This window comes from Oncorhynchus clarkii, chromosome 23 (genome assembly GCF_045791955.1).
Source record: "Oncorhynchus clarkii lewisi isolate Uvic-CL-2024 chromosome 23, UVic_Ocla_1.0, whole genome shotgun sequence".
Lineage (NCBI taxonomy): Eukaryota > Metazoa > Chordata > Actinopteri > Salmoniformes > Salmonidae > Oncorhynchus > Oncorhynchus clarkii.
This window is the reverse complement of record NC_092169.1, coordinates 24,407,204-24,432,300: the sequence shown is the minus strand read 5'-3', so window position 1 is coordinate 24,432,300 and position 25,097 is coordinate 24,407,204. Positions and strand designations below refer to the sequence as shown.

The 25,097-nt window shown below is 43.4% G+C and overlaps 1 protein-coding gene across 2 annotated transcripts; it reads right to left on the bottom strand.

Annotated features, from left to right (window-relative positions):
• Window positions 1–5,535: 5,535 nt before the first annotated feature.
• Window positions 5,536–10,085, bottom strand: LOC139381516 (finTRIM family, member 14-like). Of its 2 annotated transcripts, none has more exons than XM_071125129.1 (8): window positions 9,576–10,085; window positions 8,993–9,250; window positions 8,705–8,800; window positions 8,243–8,476; window positions 7,772–7,931; window positions 7,465–7,572; window positions 6,688–6,824; window positions 5,536–6,497 (listed from the first exon to the last, which is right to left on the bottom strand). In XM_071125129.1, exons 1-8 carry the CDS (start codon window positions 9,738–9,740, stop codon window positions 6,111–6,113), a joined length of 1,545 nt encoding a protein of 514 aa, XP_070981230.1. In that variant the 5' UTR covers window positions 9,741–10,085; the 3' UTR covers window positions 5,536–6,110. The 2 variants fall into 2 exon arrangements, with proteins under 2 accessions (XP_070981230.1, XP_070981231.1); XM_071125130.1 differs by having other exon boundaries at window positions 6,009–6,497; window positions 7,772–7,844; window positions 9,576–9,853.
• Between the last annotated feature and the right edge of the window lie 15,012 nt (window positions 10,086–25,097).

Genomic DNA, 25,097 nt, shown 5'->3' with positions numbered 1-25,097 from the left:
GACTTTGCAAATGCCATAGGCCAAAATAGCATAATTGATGATATATAGTGCATTTGGAAAGAATTCAGACCCATTAACTTTTCCTACATTTTGTTATGTTACAGCCTTATTCTAAAATTGATTTTTTTTAAATAAAACTCATAAATCTATACACAATACCCCATTATGACAAAGCAAAAACAGTTATTTTTGAATGTATTAGAAATAACAAACTGAAATACCTTATTTACATAAGTATTTAGATTGAGTTCAGGTGCATCCTGTTTCCGTTGATCATCCTTGAGATGTTTCTACAACTTGATTGGAGTCCACCCGTGGTAAATTCAATTGATTGGACATCCTTTGGAAAGGTACGCACCTGTCTATATAAGGTCCCACAGTTGACAGTGCATGTCAGAGCAAAAACCAAGCCATGAGGTCGAAGGAATTGTCGATAGAGCTCTGAGATAGGATGGTGTCGAGGGACAGATCTGGAGAAGGGTACCAAAAAATGTCTGCAGCATTGAAGGTCCCCACACAGTGGCCTCCATCATTCTTAAATGGAAGAAGTTTAGAACCGCCAAGACTCTTCCTAGAGCTGCCTGCTCGGCCAAACTGAGCAATCGGGGGAGAAGGGCCTAGGTCAGGGAGGTGACCAAGAACCCAATGGTCACTCTGACAGAGCTCCAGAGTTCCCCTGTTGAGATGGGAGAACCTTCCAGAAGGACAAACATCTCTGCAGGACTACCAATCAGGCCTTAATGGTAGTGACCAGATGGAAGCTGCATCTCAGCAAAAGGCACATGACTGCTCGCTTGGAGTTTGCCAAAAGGCACCTAAAGGACTCTTAGACCATGACAAACAAGATTCTCTGGTCTAATAAAACCAAGATTGAACTCTTTGGTCTGAATGCCAAGCGTCGCGTCTTGAGGAAACCTGACACCATCCCAATGGTGAAGCACGGTGGTGGCAGCATCATGCTGTGGGGATGTTTTTCAGCTGCAGGGACTTGAAGACTAGTCAGGATCGGGGGAAAGATGAACCGAGCCAAGTACAGAGAGATCCTTGATGAAAACCTGCTCCAGAGCACTCAGGACCTCAAATTGGGGCGAAGGTTCACCTTCCAACAGGACAACGACCCTAAGCACACAGCCAAGATAACGCAGGAGTGGCTTCGGGACAATGTCTTTGAGTGGCCCAGCCAGGGCCCAGACTTGAACCAGATCTAACATCTTTGGAGAGACCTAAAAGTAGCAGTGCAGGGACATTCCCCATCCAACCTGACAGAGCTTGAGAGGATCTGCAGAGAATAATTGGTGAAACTCCCCAAATACAGGTGTGCCAAGCTTGTAGCGTCATACCCAAGGAGTCTCAAGGCTGTATTTGCTGCCAAAGGTGCTTCAAAATACTTATGTAAATGTGATGTTTCAGTTTTTATTGTTAATACATTTGCAAACATTTCTACAAACCTGTTTTTGCTTTGTCATTATAGAGTATTGTGTGTAGATTGATGAGGGAATAAAACTATTCAAGTAATTTTAGAATACGGCTGTAACAAAACAAAATGTGGAAAAAGTCAAGGGGTCTGAATACATTCTGAATGGACTGAATGATGTATATTTAATTTTTTAATTTTTCAAAAATTTCTAAAAACCTGTTTTTACTTTGTCATTATGGTGTATTGTGTGTAGATTGATTAGGGGGAAAAAACGATGTAAGGCTGTAACGTAACAAAATGTGGAACAAGTCAAGGGGTCTGAATACATTCTGAATGGACTGTATGATTGATAAAGTATGGTCACATTTCATTTGCCCTGTTAAACCAACTCTTTGGAATGACAGATAGAAACAGTGAATCTGTTTAGTTTTTAAGTGGAGATACGATAACACATTGGTAATAGTAAGTGACAAATACTGTATCATAGCTAAGCAGGGCCAGGTTAAAACCTTGGATGGGAGCTGTGGCGATTTTAGCATGTAAATCTTGGTGGGGCAAAAAATCAGTGGAGCTTTGTCTGGCAACGAAACAGTTAATTCAGCCTAATTTACTGCCTTAAAAAAACATGGCTGACTTGCTTAAACAATGGTGGTTTCTACTGACAATTGAGATGTACAAACTATGGCATAAGAGGACGACAAACGGATATGAGGCAATCCGTATTTTGATTAAGACAATCAGTGAGCTAGGACGGACGTAGTCAATATAACTATTTGTTCAGCACTTTTGAAATGTACAGCGACAGAATTCAGAACATTGGCCGTTCTTACAGTGTACTCCTTGTACATCAAGTCAGAACCGTAGGGGGCATATAAGCAGACAATGAAAGCTCTTACAATGTTTGATGATTACATTTCTCAAAAACAGGTTATAGGCTACATGTGTACCACCAAGTCAGAACAGTAGGCGAAATTAAGAGGTGAAAATAGACCAAATTATAAGGGTGAGGAACATGGGCTACTAACAGCTTACTACACAACATACTCTTAGCATTACTTTCTTAGCTACAGTAAACATATCTCCCAGGCAAATTACATGATTTATGCAGCAGCATACAAGACATTTTTGGACTCGCCTTGTTGTGCTGTGCTCACTAGGAAGGTGGCGTGGGTTCCTTCGTGGGCAAATTTTGTCATCAAACTTCGTCATCAAAGTCTGGCATTCTCTGGATTTATGGTGCTTTCAAGACAACTGGGAGCTCGAACAAAAAAAAAGGTTGAATCATGATGACATCAGTGATCTTTAGGTCATAGCTCAAGAAAGAGGCCTGAGTTCCCGATTTACAATTTCGAGTTGGATGAAAGTTCAAAACATATTTTCCCAGTCATAGCTTGTTTTTCCCAAGTTCCCAGTTGTCTTGAACTCACTAAAGTCAGATTTTGTAGTTCCAAGTTAACAGTTGTTTTGAGCGCGGCACAAATCATGCTTCATTGACAGCATGGCCAATGTTGAATGTTTATCATTTTAAGCTAGGAAAAGAGACCCTTAATCTTAGACTTGTGACCACATAGCCATTCCACTGAATAGCAGGCTAATGATTTCCCTGCAATACTTGCAGTTAACTATTGATTCCTTCCAAACCATTGTTGCAATTTGCAATTTCTAACTTGTTGTGTAGTGTTTATGTCCAATGGCCGATGAGCACCGATACGTTTTGTCTATAATTTCTCTTCATTATTTATCTTCATGTGACAAGGATTAAAAAGTATTTGCCAGTAGATTGTCGACTTGATTCATGATGATGACTGCTAGCTAAGATTTTGAAGGTATGATGTTGACATGATCAGTCCAATCACAGCTACTGTAGATATAACATGATTTTACATATTTTTGTCTGTGGCCAATGACCTTGAGCCTTCTTGGATAGGCACTTCTAATGTAACTCTATGGCAGCATCCAAGGGGCTTTACTTTTTGAGCTCTACCCTTAGACTTGGCAGTGACATAGTGTCCCCATGAGTGACAGAACACTGAGCCAATCATGACACAACACTCCACCACCCTGAAAGCACTGAGCTAGGCTGAAACACCTGCATTTTGGTGCAGCCTTACTCAAGAAAACAAAAAAGAGACCATGTTTGTATGCGGCTTTATTAACTCAATTATATATATATATATATATATTTTTTTACATTGTTTGCAAACTGATATGTGACACGTATTAATGCCAAAATAGCATGAAAAACAGGTGGGGGTTTTTGCAAAAAATGTGGGGCTCAAAACAGGTGGGTCTCTACCCTGAATGACGGGTCGCCAGTGGATGGGAGGCCAAAGGGTAGCTTTAGATAGATACATTCTCTAGTCAGAGGTGCTGCCCAGCCTATAGTTTTTTGGGGGGATAGTGGCTATAAAGTTGAAATCTGACTTGTATTAAAGGTACAAATTCAACATATTTGTCTATGTTGAAATTTAGTTACCATGATGACATAATCCTGTGGTTGAAATGTCACTCTCAAAGACAACAGTTTATGATGATAAAAAAAAATCAAATCCAATGTAAAATGCTGGATCCATGGATATTTACAAGATGTTAACGAACACTGACATATAGATTAAGAATTCCAAAATAACAAACAAATAAGCCAAATGGCTCATATGCAGACCGGCTTCTAAGGTAGAGCAACTTAGACAGAGTGCCTATAACTTTGTCAAAGCATAAATCATTCCTCACACAGCTGAGTTAAGGAGAGCACTGTGACTTCTCAATTCCCCTGAAATTACAAACCCAACCCCTAATACTGGGCCAATCATTCCTCACACAGCTGAGTTAAAGAGAGCACTGTGACTTCTCAATTCCCCTGAAATTACAAACCCAACCCCTAATACTGGGCCAATCATTCCTCACACAGCTGAGTTAAGGAGAGCACTGTGACTTCTCAATTCCCCTGAAATTACAAACCCAACCCCTAATACTGGGCCAATCATTCCTCACATAGCTGAGTTAAAGAGAGCACTGTGACTTCTCAATTCCCCTGAAATTACAATCCCAACCCCTAATACTGGGTCAATCCAATATGCACCTAAACAGGTAGGCAATTTTATAAATTCCTTCACAATCAATAGCCTACTTCTCATAGTTATCATATCAATGGCGAATATATAATACATTTCAACATATCACAGCATAATAATACATAAACATTCAACAAATAAATATTAGGCAAACACACCTCAAGTAGAAAATTCTAATTACTCAGCCCTCAGCCCTCATTACTCAGCCCTCATTACTCAGCCCTCATATATATATATATATATATATATATATATATATATATATATATATATATATATAACTGAGTTTAAAAAAAGCCGCATACAAACATGGTCTCTTTTTTGTAATTCAACGATATTGAAATCAATGTAATTTCCTATTTTTCTAATTGTATCCCGCCTACAGTCTGTCATTTTTGACTCAGTATATCTAGTGATGTTTAACAACATGTGCTTAATGATATGCCAAGTCTTGATTTACATTGACATTTTAGTCATTATAGGGTAGACCAAGCATTAGAATAAGCCGCCACAATATTTGCAGCCGTAGGTGATAATATCTTTCACGGAGCGGAGCCTTTGTCAGTATTGTGGAATAATTATAATGTTAAGGTAAAATTTGACTTTCTTTCTGTCCTATCAGTATCGACTGTAGGCCTATGCCTCAATGATGTACTTAAAGTCAGGGAACGTTCTCTCTGCATGGTCTTTTGGGAAATGTTACAGCTTCGGACTTTTTTTGCAACAAAGCATCATTCAAATGTTCATAAGCCTAAATTCCATTGCTATCTGGAAACCGGGCCCAGGTCATTTGGTTCTTATTTTAGATGAAGAACATCGATAACACATTAATATGTTGTACAAATAAAGAAAATATCTGACATATTCCCATTTGAAGTTTTCTGTGCTTTTAAACGGTTGAAAGCGCAGTGATAGACATTTGGGTGACAAACTAAACCAAAAATCAAATTGTTTTTCTATTGGAATTTGGTTGTGCTTTTAGATGGTTGAAAGCATAGTGATAACACATTGGAAATTCAATTAACTTTTGACTGTCTTTTTGAGTGATTTTTGGTTGTTAATTAATTTATCAACATCACAATCAAATATGACCCAATTCTCCATGTTGAAAGTACATTGTGTGCCCAGTGGGAATACCATATAATGTAGTGACCACTTTTCTTACATTCATTATGATTATACAATATCTGATTATTATAAAAGGGAAAGAAAGGTAAGTAATTCAGGACAGAAAGGTCCAATAACATCCAACAGTAATGGTCTCACCGAACTGTCAGAGCAGATTCCGTCCCATCACTCATCTTAAAGCTTTCTAAACATTTGCTTACTCTTTTCTCTCTTTTTTTTCATAAAATATAAAACATTGTATCTCTCTGCAATTACATAGGTATTCAAATGTAATTCATCTATTGTAGTGACATAATTATACACACTTTATAATGAGCATCAATCTATTTACAGGTACATTTCAAACAATATGCTCATACAGGGTAGCCTCCCTGTATGTAAGCATACAACAACTTCAAGAGGTCTGGACCTTTATGGCACAGATTTAGTGAGATTTCTCTGTAACCATAGGGTCGCTGGTTCAAGACCCCCATTTAGTGTTTCCCACTCAATCATTACACTAGTTTCACACTGGAACCAAAGCCCCACACACTGAAGGCAGGGTAGAGAGGCTCTATGAAGGTGGTCTGTACTTTGTGAAGGAGGTTCATGCTATCAGACACACTGTAAAATGCCAGAGTCCCCTTTATCTGGTCCACATACACTCCTACCCTTGAGGACCTGGGCTTGGCTATATCTGTGCTCTGGTTCTTGTGCACAAAGGAATATTTGTCCTCAGAGCAGTACAGGCTCCAGGACTTGTCGTTCCAACCCAGGCTGCATTCGTTGCTGTTGCCCTTGCGGTTGATGCTCTGAAAGGTGACGGCGATGTCTATCTCCGTTCCTCTCCAGTCCACCTCCCAGTAGCAGCGACTCCCTGACAGACCCTCCTTACACAGCAGCTGGGATGGAAGAGAGTTGAGTTGAATTGAATGAGTTTAGTTAATTGGATGTGAATCTGACTTTCTGCCCACCATACAATGTAAAGCACTATGAGTGCTTTGAAAAATATTATATGAAACAATGAGAAAGCCCTATCCTTTCCTTGTCAAAGTCATGTGATGTCACACCTGAGCAAAAAAAGTTTCTTACCTGCTGCCAATGGTCGAACCTGTCTGGATGGTCTGGGTAGTTCTTGGGTTCGCTCATCATCTTGGCTACAGTGTTGCCCTCAGATAGGTACAGGTTGGGGTGGGCACTGTTGACATCCAGGGTCGGCTGGACCAGGTCTGGAACAGAGGGATAAAAGCTTTAGAATAGAAAGATAGACCAAACCAATAAATACTGTGGCAATTTCAGGGGGGTGTCCCTAACCAGAACTTGAACGCAGGACCATGAAGCTATCAATCCAACACTTAACATGTACAGCAGGGGGTTTGAACAAGATAGACCAAACAATGACCAAACAAGGCCTACATCAGAGGAACTACCAGTGTGATATGCTGTTTAATTATGCTGTTGTTTCCTTATAGTTGCCGTGGAGTAACAACTTATAAAGTGGAAGCTCCAGTTGCACTTCTCTCTTATTAAAAGAGAAGAAACTCTGTCCCTTGACACATGATTAGGTGTCAATATTGCGTAACTGTTTGTTCAATCATAAATGTTCCGTGTTTTTCCACCGCTGGGAGCGACACAGTTATGGATTGTTTTCACCTAACCTGTTCTACAGGTAGACAGACTATCTCTGTAACTGTGGCACACTGGTTTCAATGCCAGTTTCATCCATCATGATAATGTGACCACAGGAAAGTCGTGTTACATTTACTTCCTTCCTTCAAATAAATATGAGTGTCTGCTGTTACAGGAGACAGGGCACAAATTGAAATAGACACACTGTTATTTAATACAAAATGTGTTAAAATGACTCACATTTCTTGAAATCCTCTCTTGTCTTAGGTTCTGAATATTCTCGTGTCTTGGTTTCAAGTTCTTCTCGTGCCATATGTTCTAGTGGTTGGATAATGTGGACCTCTTTGACTGTGGAGACAGACAGACAGACCGCAGTAATAAATATTTGATACAAACAAAAACAATTAAATAGCAAATAAATATGATACTGTGAAAACGGAATGAATCAAAACACAAATTTTCAAACATAGCATGACATACATTGTAAAGAATAACCAGAGCAAAGTCACCCAAAAATAAGAAATCACTGTGTTTTGAGGTAACTCACCTGCTGAGGCGATTTTGCTGATTTCCGTCTTGTTGATTTCCTCCACTTGCACCTTCAACGCAGCGATGGCTCTCTTGGCTCCATCGAAGGAGTAGTATGGAACGACAGTGACATTGTTTAGATCCTCATACCCAGAGGGACCAGACAGAGACTGCCAGCTCTAGAGGAACAATGGAGAAAAGGTTGGAAAAGAGGAGCATGATGATGACTTTGAGCAATTCAGTTAAATAGCCACATTGATGATACAACATAATTACATTGATTAATTAAGCTGAAATTGAGTTTGAAGTAAGTTGAAAGGACAGGTGAAACGATGTGGTTTCAATCCACTTCTGCCCAGTATACATTTAGTGCCTGGAGGGAAGTCTGATGCTCCAGCTTCATCGCGTTCCTGTGCCAGTTCCAGTAGCCAAGTGAATACAAGACTATGAAATCTGGCAGTGTGAGACTGTAACTGTACATTATACCAACCTGTAGGAAGTGTATGTGGTCGTCAGTGTGGGAGAGTTTCTCCAGGTCAGTGTGTTTCTTCTTCAGCAGAGTTATCTCTTCTTCCAGACGGTCCAACAGTCCCTCAGCCTGGATCACTGTGGTCTTCTCCTGGGCTCGCACCAGCTCCCTCACCTCTATGTACCTTCTCTCTATGGAGCGCAGCAGCTCTGTGAAGATACGTTCGTTTTCATCCAACACCGCCTGTGCAGAGTGCTGTATGGGGGAAACAGAGGGAGAGATAATAGAGCGGGAGTAAATGAAAGAGGGGACATGTAAGCAAGAAAGAGGGAGGGAAAAAGGGGAGGTTAAAGAGAGAGGGACATCCCCAGTTTGTTAGGAAGAGTCTCTTACGAGTTTTGTGGGGGTTTATTGATGTGATTTAAAATAATAAGCTCTCCCACCCACTGCTTGCATGCAAAGTTTCATAATGTTTTAACCCACTTTGACTGACTCCACAGCCTGGCGAAGGTCTGTCCACTTCTTCACTCTCTGATCAATCCTCTGCTGAGACTTCATTAGAGTGGACCCCAGCTGTTTCTGTAGGGGACAACGTTGACACAATGTTATAGGAGCATCAACATATGAACCAGGCCTATGATGGATGTCATAATGTCTTAAGTAGTATCTGTTATAAAGGCTTTATGAATGCATAGAGTGTGTAAAAAAAGGCCAGCTGTCTGAGGCTTTTTTAAGGGGGCCTAGAGTATAGTATTACTAAAACTCACATACTTGTTTCTCAATCCTCTCGGTGCCAGCCGGCACAGTGTCGTGGCGCTTGTGTTCATCCATCATGCAGAGGACACAGACTGAGGTCTGGTCGGTGCGGCAGAACACCTCCAGCAGCTTGTCATGCTGGGCACAGATCTTCTCCCTCATCTGGCCCGTAGCCTTCACCAGCTTGTGTTTCATCAAGGCTGGGTACTCATAGTGGGACTGGAGGTGGGTCTCACAGTAGGAGGCCAGGCACAGTAGGCAGGACTTCACAGCCTTAAGAAGAAGACGACACAACACAGGTTTTATATGACACTTTTACAGAACCTAAAGACACTTTACAATATAAAAAATAAACAAAACAATGTTGAACAATGTTATGGGGTAGCAGGTCATCTACAGTATAGCGTTTAAGAGTGTTGGGCCAGTAACCAAAAGGTCACTGGTTTGAATCCCCGAAAAATATGCCGTTGTGCCCTTGAGCAAGGCACTTAACCCTAATTGCTCCTGTAAGTCACTCTGTGTAAGAGCATCTGCTAAATTACTAAAATGTAAAAAGATTTTATAAACGTTTTTTCACCAAAATAAAATAAAACCAAACCTTTTGTTTCCGAGTGGTGCAGAAGTCACAAAGGACATCGCCTGGCTTGGAGGTTTTGGGCTGAGACTGGGAACTCAGGGTAGTGGAGCGCCGTTGGGCCTGCCGTCCCAAAGTGCTGTACTTGCTGGTAATGTCCAGGTCCAAGGTACTGGCACGACGAGACATCTCTCCTGGGACAAGTAGTAGTCAGATCCTCAGGTAGAAGTGAGATCCCTAAAGGTGAGGTCCTCAGGTGAGATCCACAGGTAAATGAGCAGTACAGATTTAAAAGGGGGTGTCAGAAGGTTAAAGTGAGGTCTAAAGATTAAATCCGCAGGTAATAGTGTGACAGACAAGTAAAAAGTTAAAGTTGAGTTTCCACATTTAAATGAGGTAAGATCTACTGGTAAATTAGGTGAGATCAGCAGGTGAAGAATGTTCACATATGTAGGAGATGGGATCCGTAGGTAAAAGTGAAATCCACAGAGATAGATGTTGACAAGTGGTTGGTTTCAGTGAAACTGTGTGACTGGAATGTATGTGCTTGAGAGAGAGAGAGAGAGAGAGAGAGAGATTGTCAGTAATGAAGCCTGGTCACTGGGCTAAACCAGTCCTCCTGGTTGGATGTTTAAAGGCTGGAGAGGTGTGGCTCTTCACTGCAAACAGGTGCTGCATTTCACAAAAAGACAGGCGAGCACAAAGGAATTTAAAGCAGAGGGGAGTTTCAACAAGGAAGACACTAAAACAAGGTGTTATTTCACAAAGAATGATCAGTAAGTTGGCTAGCTAACTTTTATAAACACCTATAAATAACTTCCTTTTATGGTTTGTAAAGGAAGAAGCCAAAGTTCAATATACTGAGAGAATCTGTCAATTATACCATGCCCAACTGTCAGGCCCTGTCCTTAGAGAGCTGTTTTATTTCTCTATTTGGTTAGGTCAGGGTGTGATGTGGGGTGGGCATTCTATGTTCTATTTTCTATGTTTTGGATTTCTTTGTTTTGGATGGGTATGGTTCTCAATCAGGGACCGCTGTCTATTGTTGTCTCTGATTGGGAACCATACTTAGGAAGCCCTTTTTCCCACCTGTCTTTGTGGGTAGTTAACTTTGTTTGGGGCACTTAGCCCTGTTGAGCTTCACAGTCGTTTTCTTGGCAACATTTATCTTAAATAAAAATAAATGTACGCTCACTACGCTGCATCTTGGTCCTCTTCTTCAGACGCCCGTGACACCAACTAAATTTGATAAATTACAGGAAACTGATCCAGTTTCATGTTAAACTTCTATTCAGATGAATGCTTCATTCATGCAACCACATTGTAACGAGTGTGCTGAGAGTCAGGAAGCAAGTGCAGAGAGTGAGTGATTTATTAAATAAATGCAACTAAATACAAAACAAGAAACACAAACAACGCACAGACATGACACTGGAACAGAAACAATGATGCCTGGGGAAGGAACCAAAGGGAGTGACATATATAGGGTAGGTAATCAAGGAGGTGATGGAGAGGGAGCACATGTGACACACACTATGAGATCAAAACATCCCTTCATTCTGAAAGTGTTCATCTACAGGAAAAGGAGGACCAAACTCCTTGGTGTCCACATCACCAACAAACTATCATGGTCCAAACACACCAAGACAGTCGTGAAGAGGGCACGACAAAACCTTTTCCCCCTCGGGAGACTGAAAAGATTTGGCATGGGTCCCCAGATTATTTTACATTGTTACATTGCTGCTACTCGCTGTTTATCTATGCATAGTCACTTGACCCCTACCTACTTGTACAAATTACCTCAACTAACCTGTACCCCGCACATTGACTTGGTGCCGGTACGCCCTGTATTGTTTTTAAATTTTTACTTTAGTTTATATAGTAAATATTTTCTTACCGCTATTTCTTGAAATGCATTGTTGATTAAGGGCTTGTAGTAAGTAAGCATTTCACCTGTTGTATTCGGCACGTGACAATTTTCATTTGATTTGATTTGTCCACTGCTGTCTCCCAGGCAGCTTTTACACAGGCAGCCCAATTCTGATATTTTGCCACTAATTGGTCTTTTGAGCAATCACATCAGATCTTTTGACATCAGATATTTTTCAGAGCCAATCTAAATAGGTCAAAACACCAATTAGTGAACAAAAATAAAATAATTGGGCTGCCTGTCTAAACACAGCGTTTATAGCTGTATGTCTGTATTACATAATTACACATGACTGTGTAACGAGGTAAACCAAAGACACTTATACAAGAACATCCTCTTTGGGTAAACCCCACAGTCAATCTGGAAAATGTCAAGATATTGAAAGTTTCTTCAAGTGCAGTCACATAAACCATCAAGAGCTATGATGAAACTGGCTCTCATGAGGACCACCACAGGAATTCATGAGGGTTACCAGCCTCAAAAATTGCAGCCCAAATAAATCCTTTAGAGTTCAAGTAACAGACATATCAGAAGAGACTGTGTGAATCAGGCTTTCATGGTCAAATTCCTGCAAAGAAACTACTACTAAAGGACACCAATAAGAAGCAGAGACTTGCTTGGGCCAAGAAAATCGAGCATTGGACATTAGACCGGTGGAAATCTGTCCTTTGGTCTGATCAGTCCAAATTTTAGATTTTTGGTTCCAACCACTATGTCTTTGTGAGATGCAGAGTAGGTGAAAAAATGATCTCCGCATGTGTGGTTCCCACAGTGAAGCATGGAGAAAGAGGTGTGATGGTGCTTTGGTAATTTATTTAGAATTCAAGGCACAATTAACCATTATGGCTACCACTGCATTCTGCAGTGATACGCCATCCCATCTGGTTTGCGCTTAGTGGGACTATCATTTGTTTTTCAACAGCACAATGACCCAACACACCTCCATGCTGTGTAAGGGCTATTTGACCAAAAAGGATAGTGATGGAGTGCTGCATCAGATGACCTGGCCTCCACAATCACCCGACCTCAACCTCAAAAATTTACTTTAAAAATGTAGATGGTTTGGGATGAGTTGGACCGCAGAGTGAAGGAAAAACAGCCAACATGTGCTCAGCATATGTGGGAACTCCTTCAAGACTGTTGGAAAAGCATTCCAGGTGAAGCTGTTTGAGAGGCTGCCAAGAATGTGCAAAGCTGTCATCAAGGAAAAGGGTGGCTGTGTAGTGGTGAACATAGAATACATCTTGGTGTACTCCACTACACGCAAGCAACATGTCTCTCATGTCAGGTCTGTTTTGGAGAGGCTGATAAGGCATCACCCTAATGCCAAGGCGGAGAAGTGCCTTTTCTACCAGTAGGCGGTCTCCTTCCTGGGCTATCGGATATCCACCGCGGGAGTGGAGATGGAAGAGCAGAGGATCAGTGCAGTACGGTCGTGGCCTGTTCCATCCAACATAAATGCGGTGCAGCGCTTCCTAGGTTTTGCCAACATTAGGGGTTTCAGCACAGTGGTGGCCACTCTCACCTCCCTCCTGAAGGGAGGTCTTCGACAGCTGAGCTGGACTGAGGCCAACTGAGGCCAAACGCTCAAGGAACGTTTTACGAACGCGCCCGTCCTGGCTCATCCTGACCCATTTCTGCCCTTCATGGTGGATGCCTCCGAGGTTGGAGTAGTGGCTGTTCTCTCCCAACGCATTAGATCACCGCCTAAACTCCATCCATGCGCCTTCTACTCACGGATGCTGTCTCCCACAGAGCAGAATTACGACGTGGGGAGCCGTGAATTTCTGGCCGTCAAGAAGGAGCTGAAAACGTGGCGGCACTGACTAGAGGGTGCTCAACACCCATTCCTGGTTTGGACGGACAACCGGAACCTAGAGTATATTCAAGCAGCAAAGAGGCTGAACCCGCGTCAGGCCAGGTGGGCCATATTCTTCGCCAGGTTTGACTTTACCCTCACCAACCAGCCGGGATCTAAGAAAGTAAAGACCGTCGTTGTCCCGGGTGCATGACACAGAGGATCGGGGGGAGAAAGGGACACCAATTATTCCCCTGTACCGCATTGTGGCTCCTGTCGTTTTGAATATGGACGCGGACATCCATCGAGCCCTTCGACAGGAGCCCTCACCAGCGCACACCCGTCTCCAGCGCGTCGTTCTCCGGCAGAAGGCATAGGCCAATTGTCACCACAGTTTGGCCCCGGCCTTTCAAAGTCCTGAGGAGAGTCAATGAGGTCATGTACAGATTACAGCTCCCCATCAATTACCGTATCTCACCCTCATTTCATGTGTCTCTCCTCCGGCCGGGGCCAGCTGGTCCCTTGGCTAGTGCTGGACCCCACAATGCACCTCCCCACCCCCCCTTGGACGTCGAGGGGGCTCCGGCCTCCTCCTTCCGCAGCCTGTTGGACTCATGGCGTCGTGGGGGGTCTCTCCAGTACCTGGTCGACTGGGATGGGTATGGTCCCGAAGAGCAGTGCTGGGTTCCGGCGCGGGACATCCTGGACTGTTCTCTCATTCGAGACTTCCACAGGTGTCATCCCGACTGGGGGGGTACTCTCACACTAGCCTTCGCTTTGGCTTCCCCTCCTGTCCAGCTCAGGCGTTCGGCATCACCGGCCTTCTAGCTGCTGCCGAACCTGCTGCTGGCAAACGCCCTTCACTCATCAACCCCGGACTTGTCTCGTCATCATTACACACACCTGGTTCTAATCCCCACTCTATCACTGTATATATACTCCCTCTATAATTTGTCTTTGTCAGTCATTGTAAATGTGGCTTGTTTTCCTGAGAGGAATCTCTCCTACTATTTCCTGAGTACTTTATTATTTTGAACTTTGGGTTTCGTCCTGGTGCTTTAATAAATTCAGTACTTCTAAACCTGCGACTGCCACCTGCCTACTCCTCTCTACCCTTGTGACAGCACTAGGAGTACTTGCTACAGTGATTCCTGAAATGCAGAGCCTGTTGGAGTATTTTAATTCCAAAATTATACTTTTGTTACATTGTTTTCTAGCTCAGCTGGTTAGCCATCTCTCAGTCTCATTGACCACCAAACGTTGCTAATGCTAGCGTGCCACATAATATAACCTGTTTTCTCATGATGTATGTCAGCTAGCTAAGTTAGCAATGTTATGAAAACAACTCCCATCTGCTGTCCACATCAGGATACGATTTTAGATTGCCAGTTAGCTCAAAGTGGTTATAGCTTTTACTGCATGCTGACTGTGAGTTCAGAGCCGTTCAGTGGCTAGATACACTGCAAACATAATTTGAGCAGGTTCCTGTGAAACCATTGTAATGGCAGTCCACCACAACATACCCAAGAGTTTCCTGATTAGCAAGGGGTAGTCTGTGTTTAATTACATTACAGTTTGAGATCATTGTCAGGGGATTTCGCCAGTAATTGGATGGAGATTTGGGCTTCCTGGGAAAATATTGTCAGAGGTTGCAGTAACCAGTAACCAAGGGCGCAGGGCTTAGCAAAGGGTCAACTAGGTGACCAATATCAATATCAAATATCAAAGGTGCCAATGCAGCCGTTTTCATCAGTATCAAATCATTTCTGGGTAACAATTAAAATGGTCAACAAGAAAACAAGAAATAGCTTCTTAGCAACGAGCAATTATCAAATCAAGATTATCAATGTGGGGAGGAGGAAACTGAAAATGTATTCTCAAATTTGAGCTGGGTCGAGTGAAACCTGTGCTAGCGCAGCCCAGTTTCACAACTGGTTCCAGCTCGATTAGAATTTGGGCTGGTGACGCTGTTACTATATAACCACCAGCTGATCACTGCTGGATGTCTGGGCTTGTTGCTGTTAGCTAGCACATGGACAAGCAGTACTGCAGTAGTCAGACATGACACGAATTACCACCATAGCATACATTTTCTGCACTACAAAATAACAATTTATGAGAACAGTCAGCCCTTGAATGCTAGCGACCTAACATTCAGAGATGAAACAAGGTAAAATCATAGTTGAAACAAGCTAGCAAGCTAAAGTGAGCTAGCAGGAATTTTAGCTGGCCAGGTCATATTGGAAGCTACATCATATCAAACCTTTGATAGCAAACTAGCTAATAGCCAATGCAATGGCAAGCAATGTAGGAATTAAGCTAGCTAACTAGCCTGAGTCTGGCTGACACTGGCAGGAGTATGGGGTAACTTTAGTGGTGGTGAGTGTGAATGGTGAGTGTGAATACAATTCTTCAACATCTTACTAGCTAGCTAGCAACATTAGTGAAGCCAGCTGCACAGTCACATGTTGGCTACCTAGCAACATAGCATAATTTCTCATTTATGCAGGTAGTGGAAACGCAATTCAAGCTAGCCCACCAAGGCCAGCATAACAGAGGTTGACTTCAAAGTGCCAATGGAAACAAGCCTTATTGGTCTATTAACTAATGGGAGGGGGGTTATGCCTTCCAACAGGCTGAAATTTCAGGTGGTCTTTCCAAACTCTTACATACAAAGCTGTCATCAAGGCAAAGGGTGGCTACTTTGAAGAATTTCAAATATATTATGATTTGTTTAACACTTTTTTGGTTACTACATGATTCCATATGTGTTATTTCATCGTATTGATTTCTTCACTATTATTCTACAATGTAGAAAATAGTAAACATAAAGAAAAACCCTGGAATGAGTAGGTGTGCCCAAACTTTTGACTGGTACTGTATTTAAAACACAGTAAATTCAGTATTTTTGACTGCACTGGGCCTTTAAAAACAAACTGCATCTCCTACAAAACATGTCCTTGCTGATACTGGTCTTCTCTTACTGATAGGCGGGACCTAAATGTCTCAACTGGCCAATTGCCAGGGAAAATGCAGAGCGCCAGATTCAAATAAAATACTATAAAATTCTAACTTTCATTAAATCACACATGTAAGATACTCAATTAAAGCTACACTCGTTGTGAATCCAGCCAACATGTCAGATTTTTAAAATGCTTTTCGGCGAAAGCATAAGAAGCTATTATCTGATAGCCTGCACCATCTGCACCAGCAGTAAACAAAGGAGTTAGCATATTTCAACCCTGCAGGCGCTACACAAAATGCTGAAATAAAATATAAAACATGCATTACCTTTGACAAACTTCTTTTGTTGGCACTCCAATATGTCCCAAAAACATCACAATTGGTCCTTTTGTTCGATTAATTCCGTCCATATATATCCAAACTGTCCATTTATAAAGCGCGTTTGATCAACAACAAAAAACAGCTTACAAAAAATGCAACTTCACTACAAAATATTTCAAAAGTTGCCTATAAACTTTGCCAAAATATTTCAAACTACTTTTGTAATACAACTTTAGGTATTTTTGAACGTTAATAATCGATCAAATTGTGGACGGGGCAATCTATGTTCAATACAGGAATGAAAACAAACCAGTGCCACTTTTCACGTCTTGCGAAACTCACAAAAGTGTACCCAGTTCCTAGTTGGCCTACTTCTTCATTGCACAAAGGAATCACCTCAACCAAATTCCAAGGACTGGTGACATCCAGTGGAAGCGGTAGGAACTGAAAAAAGAAATATCCCTTGGCAATAACAAGTCAGGGAACAGAGAGAGGCAAAAAAAATAATAATCTGAACAGTTATTCCTCTGGGTTTTGCCTGCTCTGTTATACTCACAGACATGATTCAAACAGTTTTAGAAACTTCAGAGTGTTTTCTATCCAAATCTATGAATAATATGCATATCTTATATTCTTGGCATGAGTAGCAGGAAGTTGAAATTGGGCATGCTATTTATCCAAAAGTGAAAATTCTGCCCCCTAGCCCCAAGATGTTTTAATTTGATTTTACTTTTACCCCTTTTTCTCCCCAATAGGTAGTTAAGGTCTTGTCCCATTGCTGCAAATCCCCTACGGACTCGGTCACGGCCTGGCTGTAGTGAAGCAGGTTGAGAGCGTCAAGTCCTTAATTTCCACATGAACAACAAACTAGAATGGTCCAAACACACCAAGACAGTTGTGAAGAGGGCACGACAAAGCCTATTCCCCCTCAGGAAACTAAAAAGATTTGGCATACTGAGATCCTCAAAAGGTTCTACAGTTGCAACATCGAGAGCATCCTGACCGCAAGGCACTACAGAGGGTAGTGAGTATGGCCCAGTACATCACTGGGGCTAAGCTGCCTGCCATTCAGGACCTCTACACCAGGCGGTGTCAGAGGAAGGCCCTGAAAATTGTCAAAGACCCCAGCCACCCCAGTCATTGACTGTTCTCTCTACTGAGAGATGCCAAGCGGTACCGGAGTGCCAAGTCTAGGACAAAAAGGCTTCTCAACAGTTTTTACCCCCAAACAATAAGACTCCTGAACAGGTAATCAAATGGCTACCCAGACTATTTGAATTGTGTGCCACCCCAACCCCTCTTTTTTACCCTGCTGCTACTCTCTGTTTATCATATGCATAGTCACTTAACTATACATTCATGTACATACTACCTCAATTGGGCCGACCAACCAGTGCTCCCGCACATTGGCTAACCTGTAAGGATCTGGGTGTAGCTGGTGCAGAGGAGTCAGGCACAGGACAGCAGAGATGAGTAACAAAAGGAACTTTACTCAAAAATTCAAAATACATGAAGTAACACCAAGCCCACAAACATCGGACCGAACTTACAATAAACAAACACGCACAAAAACCATGGGGAAAACAGAGGGTTAAATAATGAACATGTAATTGGGGAATTGAAACCAGGTGTGTAAAACAAAGACAAAACAAATGGAAAATGAAAAGTGGATCAGCGATGGCTAGAAGGCCGGCGACGTCGACCGTCGAACACCGCCCAAACAAGGAGAGGGACCGACTTCGGCGGAAGTCGACACCGACCTCGGGGACGACCCGGAGGACGAGGCGCAGGGCGATGTGGATGGAGATGGTGGAAATCCCGCAACAACGAAGGGTCCAAAACGTCCTCCACCGGCACCCAGCATCTCTCCTCCGGACCATACCCCTTACACTTCATGAGGTACTGAAGGCCCCTCGCCAGACGCCTTGAGTCCAATATGGCTCGAACAGCATACGCTATGGCCCCCTCGATGTCCAGAGGGGGCGGAGGAACCTCCCGCACCTCAGACTCCTGGAGTGGACCCGACACCACCGGCCTGAGGAGAGACACATGGAATGAGGGGTTAATACGGTAAACTGGGGGAAGCTGTAACCTATAACATACCTCGTTCAGTCTCCTCAGGGCTTTGAATGGCCCCACAAACCGCGGGCCCAGCTTCCGGCAGTGCAGGCGGATGGACAGGTTTCAGGTCGAGAGCCAGACCCGGTCTGTAGGGCCGTAGGGAGACCGAGCAAAGGAAGGAGACGGCAGAGAACCGATCCACAACAACCAGGATCGTGGTGTTACCCTGTGAGGGAGGAAGATCCGTGAGGAAATCCACTGATAGGTGGGACCATGGCCTTTGGGGAACGGATAAGGGCTGTAACTTCCCTCTGGGCATGTGCCTAGGGGCCTTGCACTGGGTGCACACCGAGCAGAAGGAAACATACACCCTCACGTCCTTGGCTAAGGTGGACCACCAGTAGTTCCCACTAAGACAACGCACCGTCCGACCGATGCCAGGATGACCAGAGGAGGGTGAAGCGATCAAACGGTCGCGGACAGCAGACGGAACGTACAGACACCCAGCTGGACACTGGGGGGGAGTGGGCTCTGTACGTAACGCCCACTCAATGTCTGCGTCCAGCTCCCACTCCACCAGTGCCACCAGGAAAGAAGCCGGAAGTATGGGAGTGTGATCCATGGACCGCTCCTCTGTGTCATACATCCGGGACAGTGCATCTGCCTTGGCGTTCTGGGAACCTGGTCTGTAGGACAGGGTGAAAACAAAATGGGTAAAGAACATGGCCCACCTTGCCTGGCGAGGGTTCAGTCTCCTTGCCGCCTGGATGTACTCCAGATTGCGGTGGTCAGTCCAGATGAGAAAATGGTATTGAGCCCCATCAAGCTAATGTCTCCACGCCTTCAGAGCCTTGACAACAGCTTACAGCTCCCGGTCCCCCACATCATAGTTTCGCTCCACCGGGCTGAGCTTCTTCGAAAATAAAGCACAGGGGCGGAGCTTTGGTGGCGTACCCGAGCGCTGAGAGAGCTCTGCTCCTATCTCAACCTCGGACGCATCCCCCTCCACTATGAACGCCAAAGAGGGATCCGGGTGAGCCAGCACGGGAGCCGAGGTAAACAGAACCTTCAGAAACCCTGTCCAGCTCAGCCGACCACTGCAGTCGCACCGGTCCCCCATTCAGCAGTGAGGTAATGGGAGCCGCTACCTGACCAAAACCCCAGATAAACCTCCGGTAGTAGTTGGAAAACCCTAGAAACCGCTACACTTCCTTTACCGTGGTGGGAGTCGGCCAATTACGCACGGCTGAAATGCGGTCACTCTCCATCTCCACCCCTGAAGTGGAAATGCGGTACCCTAGGAAGGAGACGGACTGTTGGAAGAACAGACATTTCTCAGCCTTGACGTACATGTCATGTTCCAACAGTCGACCAAGCACCCTGCGCACCTGTGACACATGCTCGGCGTGTGTAGCGGAGTATATCAGAATGTCATCAATATACACCACTACACCCTGCCCATGCAGGTCCCGGAAAATCTCATCTACAAATGCCTGGAAGACTGATGGGGCATTCATCAACCCGTACGGCATGACGAGGTACTCATAATGCCCTGAGGTGGTACTAAATGTCATCTTCCACTCGTCCCCGACCCGGATACACACCAGGTTGTAAGCGCTCCTGAGATCCAATTTGTGAAGAAGCGCGCCCCGTGCATTGACTCTATCGCACTGGCTATGAGAGGCAGCGGGTAGCTGTACCTCACAGTGATTTGGTTGATATCTTGATAGTCAATACACGGGAGCAGACCTCCATCCTTCTTCTTCACAAAAAAGAAACTTGAGGAGGCAAGTGATTAGCCCTGACGCTAATGGTCGACTATCTAGGGCGTGCACAGGGAAGGGCATATCCACAGGAACAATGGGGATCCCTAAATTATGGGCAAATGCTCTGTCAATAAAATTTCCAGCTGCGCCTGAATCTACGAGCGCCTTATGCTGGGAATGCAGGGAAAACTCAGGAAAATTAATAATCAAAAACATGTGAGCAACAGGAGGCTCTGGGTGAGCCTTGTGCCGACTCACCTGGGGTGACACGAGAGTGCCCTGCCTGCCGTCTCGACTCCCAGAGGAACCTCCCCAGTACCGACCAGCAGTGTGCCCTCTGCGGCCACAGATGGTACAGGGAACGGCCCCTCCTCCGGTCACCCTAATTGAGGCACCTCCCAGCTCCACGGGCATCGGAGCGGTGGTGCTGGGGGATGGAACGGACAGGCCCCGATCCAGACGTCCATGGGTAGCCAGCAGGTTATCCAGCCGGATGGACAGGTCCACCAGCTGGTCAAACGTCAGAGTGGTATCCCTGCAGGCCAACTCCCGACGGACGTCCTTGCGCAGACTGCACCGGTAGTGATCGATCAGGGCCCTCTCGTTCCATCCCGCACTGGCGGCCAGGGTCCGGAAGTCCAATGCGAACTCCTGTGCTCTCCTCGTCCCCTGCCTCAAGTGGAACAGACGTTCACCCGCCGCTCATCAGGCGGGTGGTCGAAAACTGCCTAAAAGCGACTAGTGAACTCTGCATAGCGGTCCAACACCGCTTCTCCTTCACCCCATACGGCGTTGGCCCACTCTAGGGCTTTCCCTGAGAGACAGGAGACGAAGGCGGACAAGCTCTCACGTCCCGAAGGAGCCAGGTGGACGGTTGCCAGGTAGAGTTCATGGTCGCATGCTGCTTGACACGCTCCTCGACAGCTAAAGGAGGGTTGTCTGCTCCTGCTGACTCCATTCTGTGGTGCATGTTTCTGTAAGGATCTGGGTGTAGCTGGTGCAGAGGAGTCAGGTGCAGGACATCAGAGATGAGTAACAAAAGGAACTTTACTCAAAAATTCTAAATATATGAAGTAACACCAAGCCCACAAACATCGGCCCGAACTTACAATAAACAAACATGCACAAAACCCATCGGGAAAACAGAGGGTTAAATAATGAACATGTAATTGGGGAATTGAAACCAGATGTGTAAAACAAAGACAAAACAAATGGAAAATGAAAAGAGGATCGGCAATGGCTAGAAGGCCGGTGACGTCGACCACTGCCCGAACAAGGAGAGGGACTGACTTCGGAGGAAGTCGTGACATAACCGGGCTATCTGCATTGTGTCCCGCCACCCACCACCCGCCAACCCCTCTTACGCTACTGCTACTCTCTGTTCATCATATATGCATAGTCACTTTAACCATATAAACATACTATCTCAATCAGCCTGACTAACCGGTGTCTGTATGTAGCCTCGCTACTTTTATAGCCTCACTACTGTATATAGCTTTTCTGTATATAGTCTTTTCTGTATTTCTGTATATAGTATTTTTACTGTTGTTTTATTTCTTTATTTACCTATTGTTCACCTAATACCTTTTTTGCACTATTGGTTAGAGCCTGTAAGTAAGCATTTCACTGTTGTTTTTGGCACACGTGACAAATAAACTTTGATTTGATTTGACACAGCCTGGGATTGAAACCAGGTCTGTAGGAACACCTCAAGCACTGCGATGCAGTGCCTTAGATCGCTGCGCCACTCGGGAGGACGATACTGTTCTCTACATTGAGAATCTGCATATAAACCATTTAACCAACCTGCAGGATATCAATACACCTCCCATCTTATGCCATCAACTTCACAGACTTCAAGATGATGGATCTGCATGCTAATAACATACAGTGCCTTCAGAAAGTATTCATAACCCTTGACTTATTCCACATTTTGTTGTGTTACAGCCTGAATTCAAAATGGATTAAAAAACATATAATCTCAACCATATACATACAATACCCCATAATGACAAAGTGAAAATATGTTTTTAGACATTTTTGCAAAATTATTGAGAATGAAATAAAGAAATATATCATTTACATAAGTATTCACACCCCTGAGTCAATACATGTTAGAATCATCTTTGGAAGCAATTACAGCGATGAGTTTTCTGTGTAACCATTTTGAAGTCTTGCCATAGATTTTCAAGCTGATTTAAGTCAACTGTAACTCGACCACTCAGGAACATTCACTGACTTCTTGGTATGCAACTCCAGTGTAGATTTGTCTTGTGTTTCAGGTTATTGTCCTGGTGAAAGGTGAATTTGCCTTCCGGTGTCTGGTGGAAAGCAGACATGATTAGGTTTTCATCTATGATTTTGCCAGTGCTTAGCACCATTCAGTTTCTTTTTTATCCTGAAAAACTTCCCAGTTCTTAACAATTACAAGCATACCTATAATATGATGCTGCCACCACTATGCTTGAAAATATAGAGTGTGGTATTCAGTAATGTGTTGTATTGGATTTGCCCCTAACATAACACTTTGTAGTCAGGACAAAAAGTTAATTGCTTTGCCACATTTTTTGCAGTATTACTTTAGTGCCTTGATGCAAACAGGATGTATGTTTTGGAATCTTTTTATTCTATACAGGCTTCCCTCTTTTCCCTCTGTCAATTAGGTTAGTATTGTGTAGTAATTACAATGTTGTTGATCCATTCTCTGTTTTCTCCTATCACAGCCATTGAACTGTGTAACTGTTTTAAAGACACCATTGGCCTCATGGTGAAATCCCTGAATGGTTTCCTTCCTCTCCGGCATCTGAGTTAGTTACACCGTCCAAGTGTAATTAATAACTTCACCATGCAAATAGATATTTAATGTCGGCTTTTTACATTTTTTTATCCATTTACCAATAAGTGCTCTTCTTTGCGAAACATTGAAAAAGCTCAATGGTCTTTGTGATTTAATCTGTTTTTGAAATTCACTGCTTGACTAATGGGACCTTACAGATAGATCATTGTATGTGTGGGATACAGAGATGAGGTAGTCATTCAAAAATGATATTACACACGATTATTGCACACAAAGTGAGTCCATGCAACTTATTATGTGACTTGTTAAGCACATTTTTACTCCTGAATGTATTTAGGCTTGCCATAACAAAGGGGTTGAATACTTAATGACTCAAGACATTTCAGCTTTTCATTTTAAATTTTCATTTTAAATTAATTTGTAAACATAAAAAAAAGAATAATACTAATAATGATATAATAATAATAATAATTGCACTTTGACATGACGGGGTATTGTGTGTAGGCCAGTGACAAAAAAACTCACTGTTATCCATTTTAAATTCAGGCTGTAACAACAAAGTGTGGAAAAGGTCAAGGGGTGTGAATACTTTCTGAAGGCACTGTATCTGTTGTAAGAGTGGATCACAAAGCTGTCTTAAGGCAAATTATGAACAACATCATAATTACACTCAACAGAAATCCATTTCAGAACTTTTACCTATGGGAACTCAACCTCTGATACGTTTGTATCAACTGATGTTACTAAAGACTGTCTTAAGGCACTAGAGGGTCTCAATGTTGGGAAGCTACTGATAGCACATTTCCGCAGCAAATTTAGGATCAATACATCAGATTTCAACTTTTTGGATGGCCTGTGCCACATCAACTTTCAGGAAATATGTTTACATGTACAACAAACAACCCCACCCCATAAACCAAAGTATTTGTGACGCTCGTCATTGGAATGAGGTGAGGACCAAAGCGCAGCGTGGTAAGTGTTCATCATATATTTATTAAACCGAGAACACTAAACAAAATAACAAAGGAGAAACGAAACAGTTCTGAAAGGTGACATACACATAACAGAAAATAATCACCCACAACTCAAAGGTGAAACCAGGCTACCTAAGTATGGTTCTCAATCAGGGACAACGATTGACAGCTGCCTCTGATTGAGAACCATACCAGGCCAAACACAGAAATCCCAAAGCATAGAAAAAAGAACATAGACAACCCACCCAACTCACGCCCTGACCATACTAAAACAAAGACATAACAAAAGAACTAAGGTCAGAACGTGACAGTATTTGTTTCGTTGTTTGAAAAATGCTGCAACAATTTATCTTGAAAATAGTCAATCGGAAGACATGGAATGGGTTTGACTCAGACAAATCAAAGAGTTTAAGACAGAGTAGACTAGCCAGCATTCCAAGTCAGCAACTTTCACTTCAGCACACAATAGAGAAACTAACCATCACAGATAATGTACATTCTGTTGCATTTTTCGATCCCATCGAAGACATGCCTCTCCTGATTTAAGTAATATAAAAATATTCTTAAGAGGCTGGTGTGCGTAAGGATAGGTTGCCAGGACCAGTGGTTAGTAGACTGGCGAGTGTCACCAGTCTACTAACCATCGGTGCTGGCAACCCATCCTTACGCACACCTGGCAAACCTTCATTACGCACACCTGCGCAACACCTGGACTTCATCGCCTCCCTGATTACTTCCCCTTTATAAAGCGCTCCGTTGTTATCACCCACCAGGCAACATTGTTTATGTTTCCATGTTTAGATGCGGTTCTTGGTTTGTGGCGGTCAATATGCGGAGGCATTAAACTCACTAACTGCACTTGCTTCCTGACTCTGTTACAGACTTTCACAAATTAGTTTCTCTTCCACGGACTTGAGAATCTGAGAGTGCTCAAG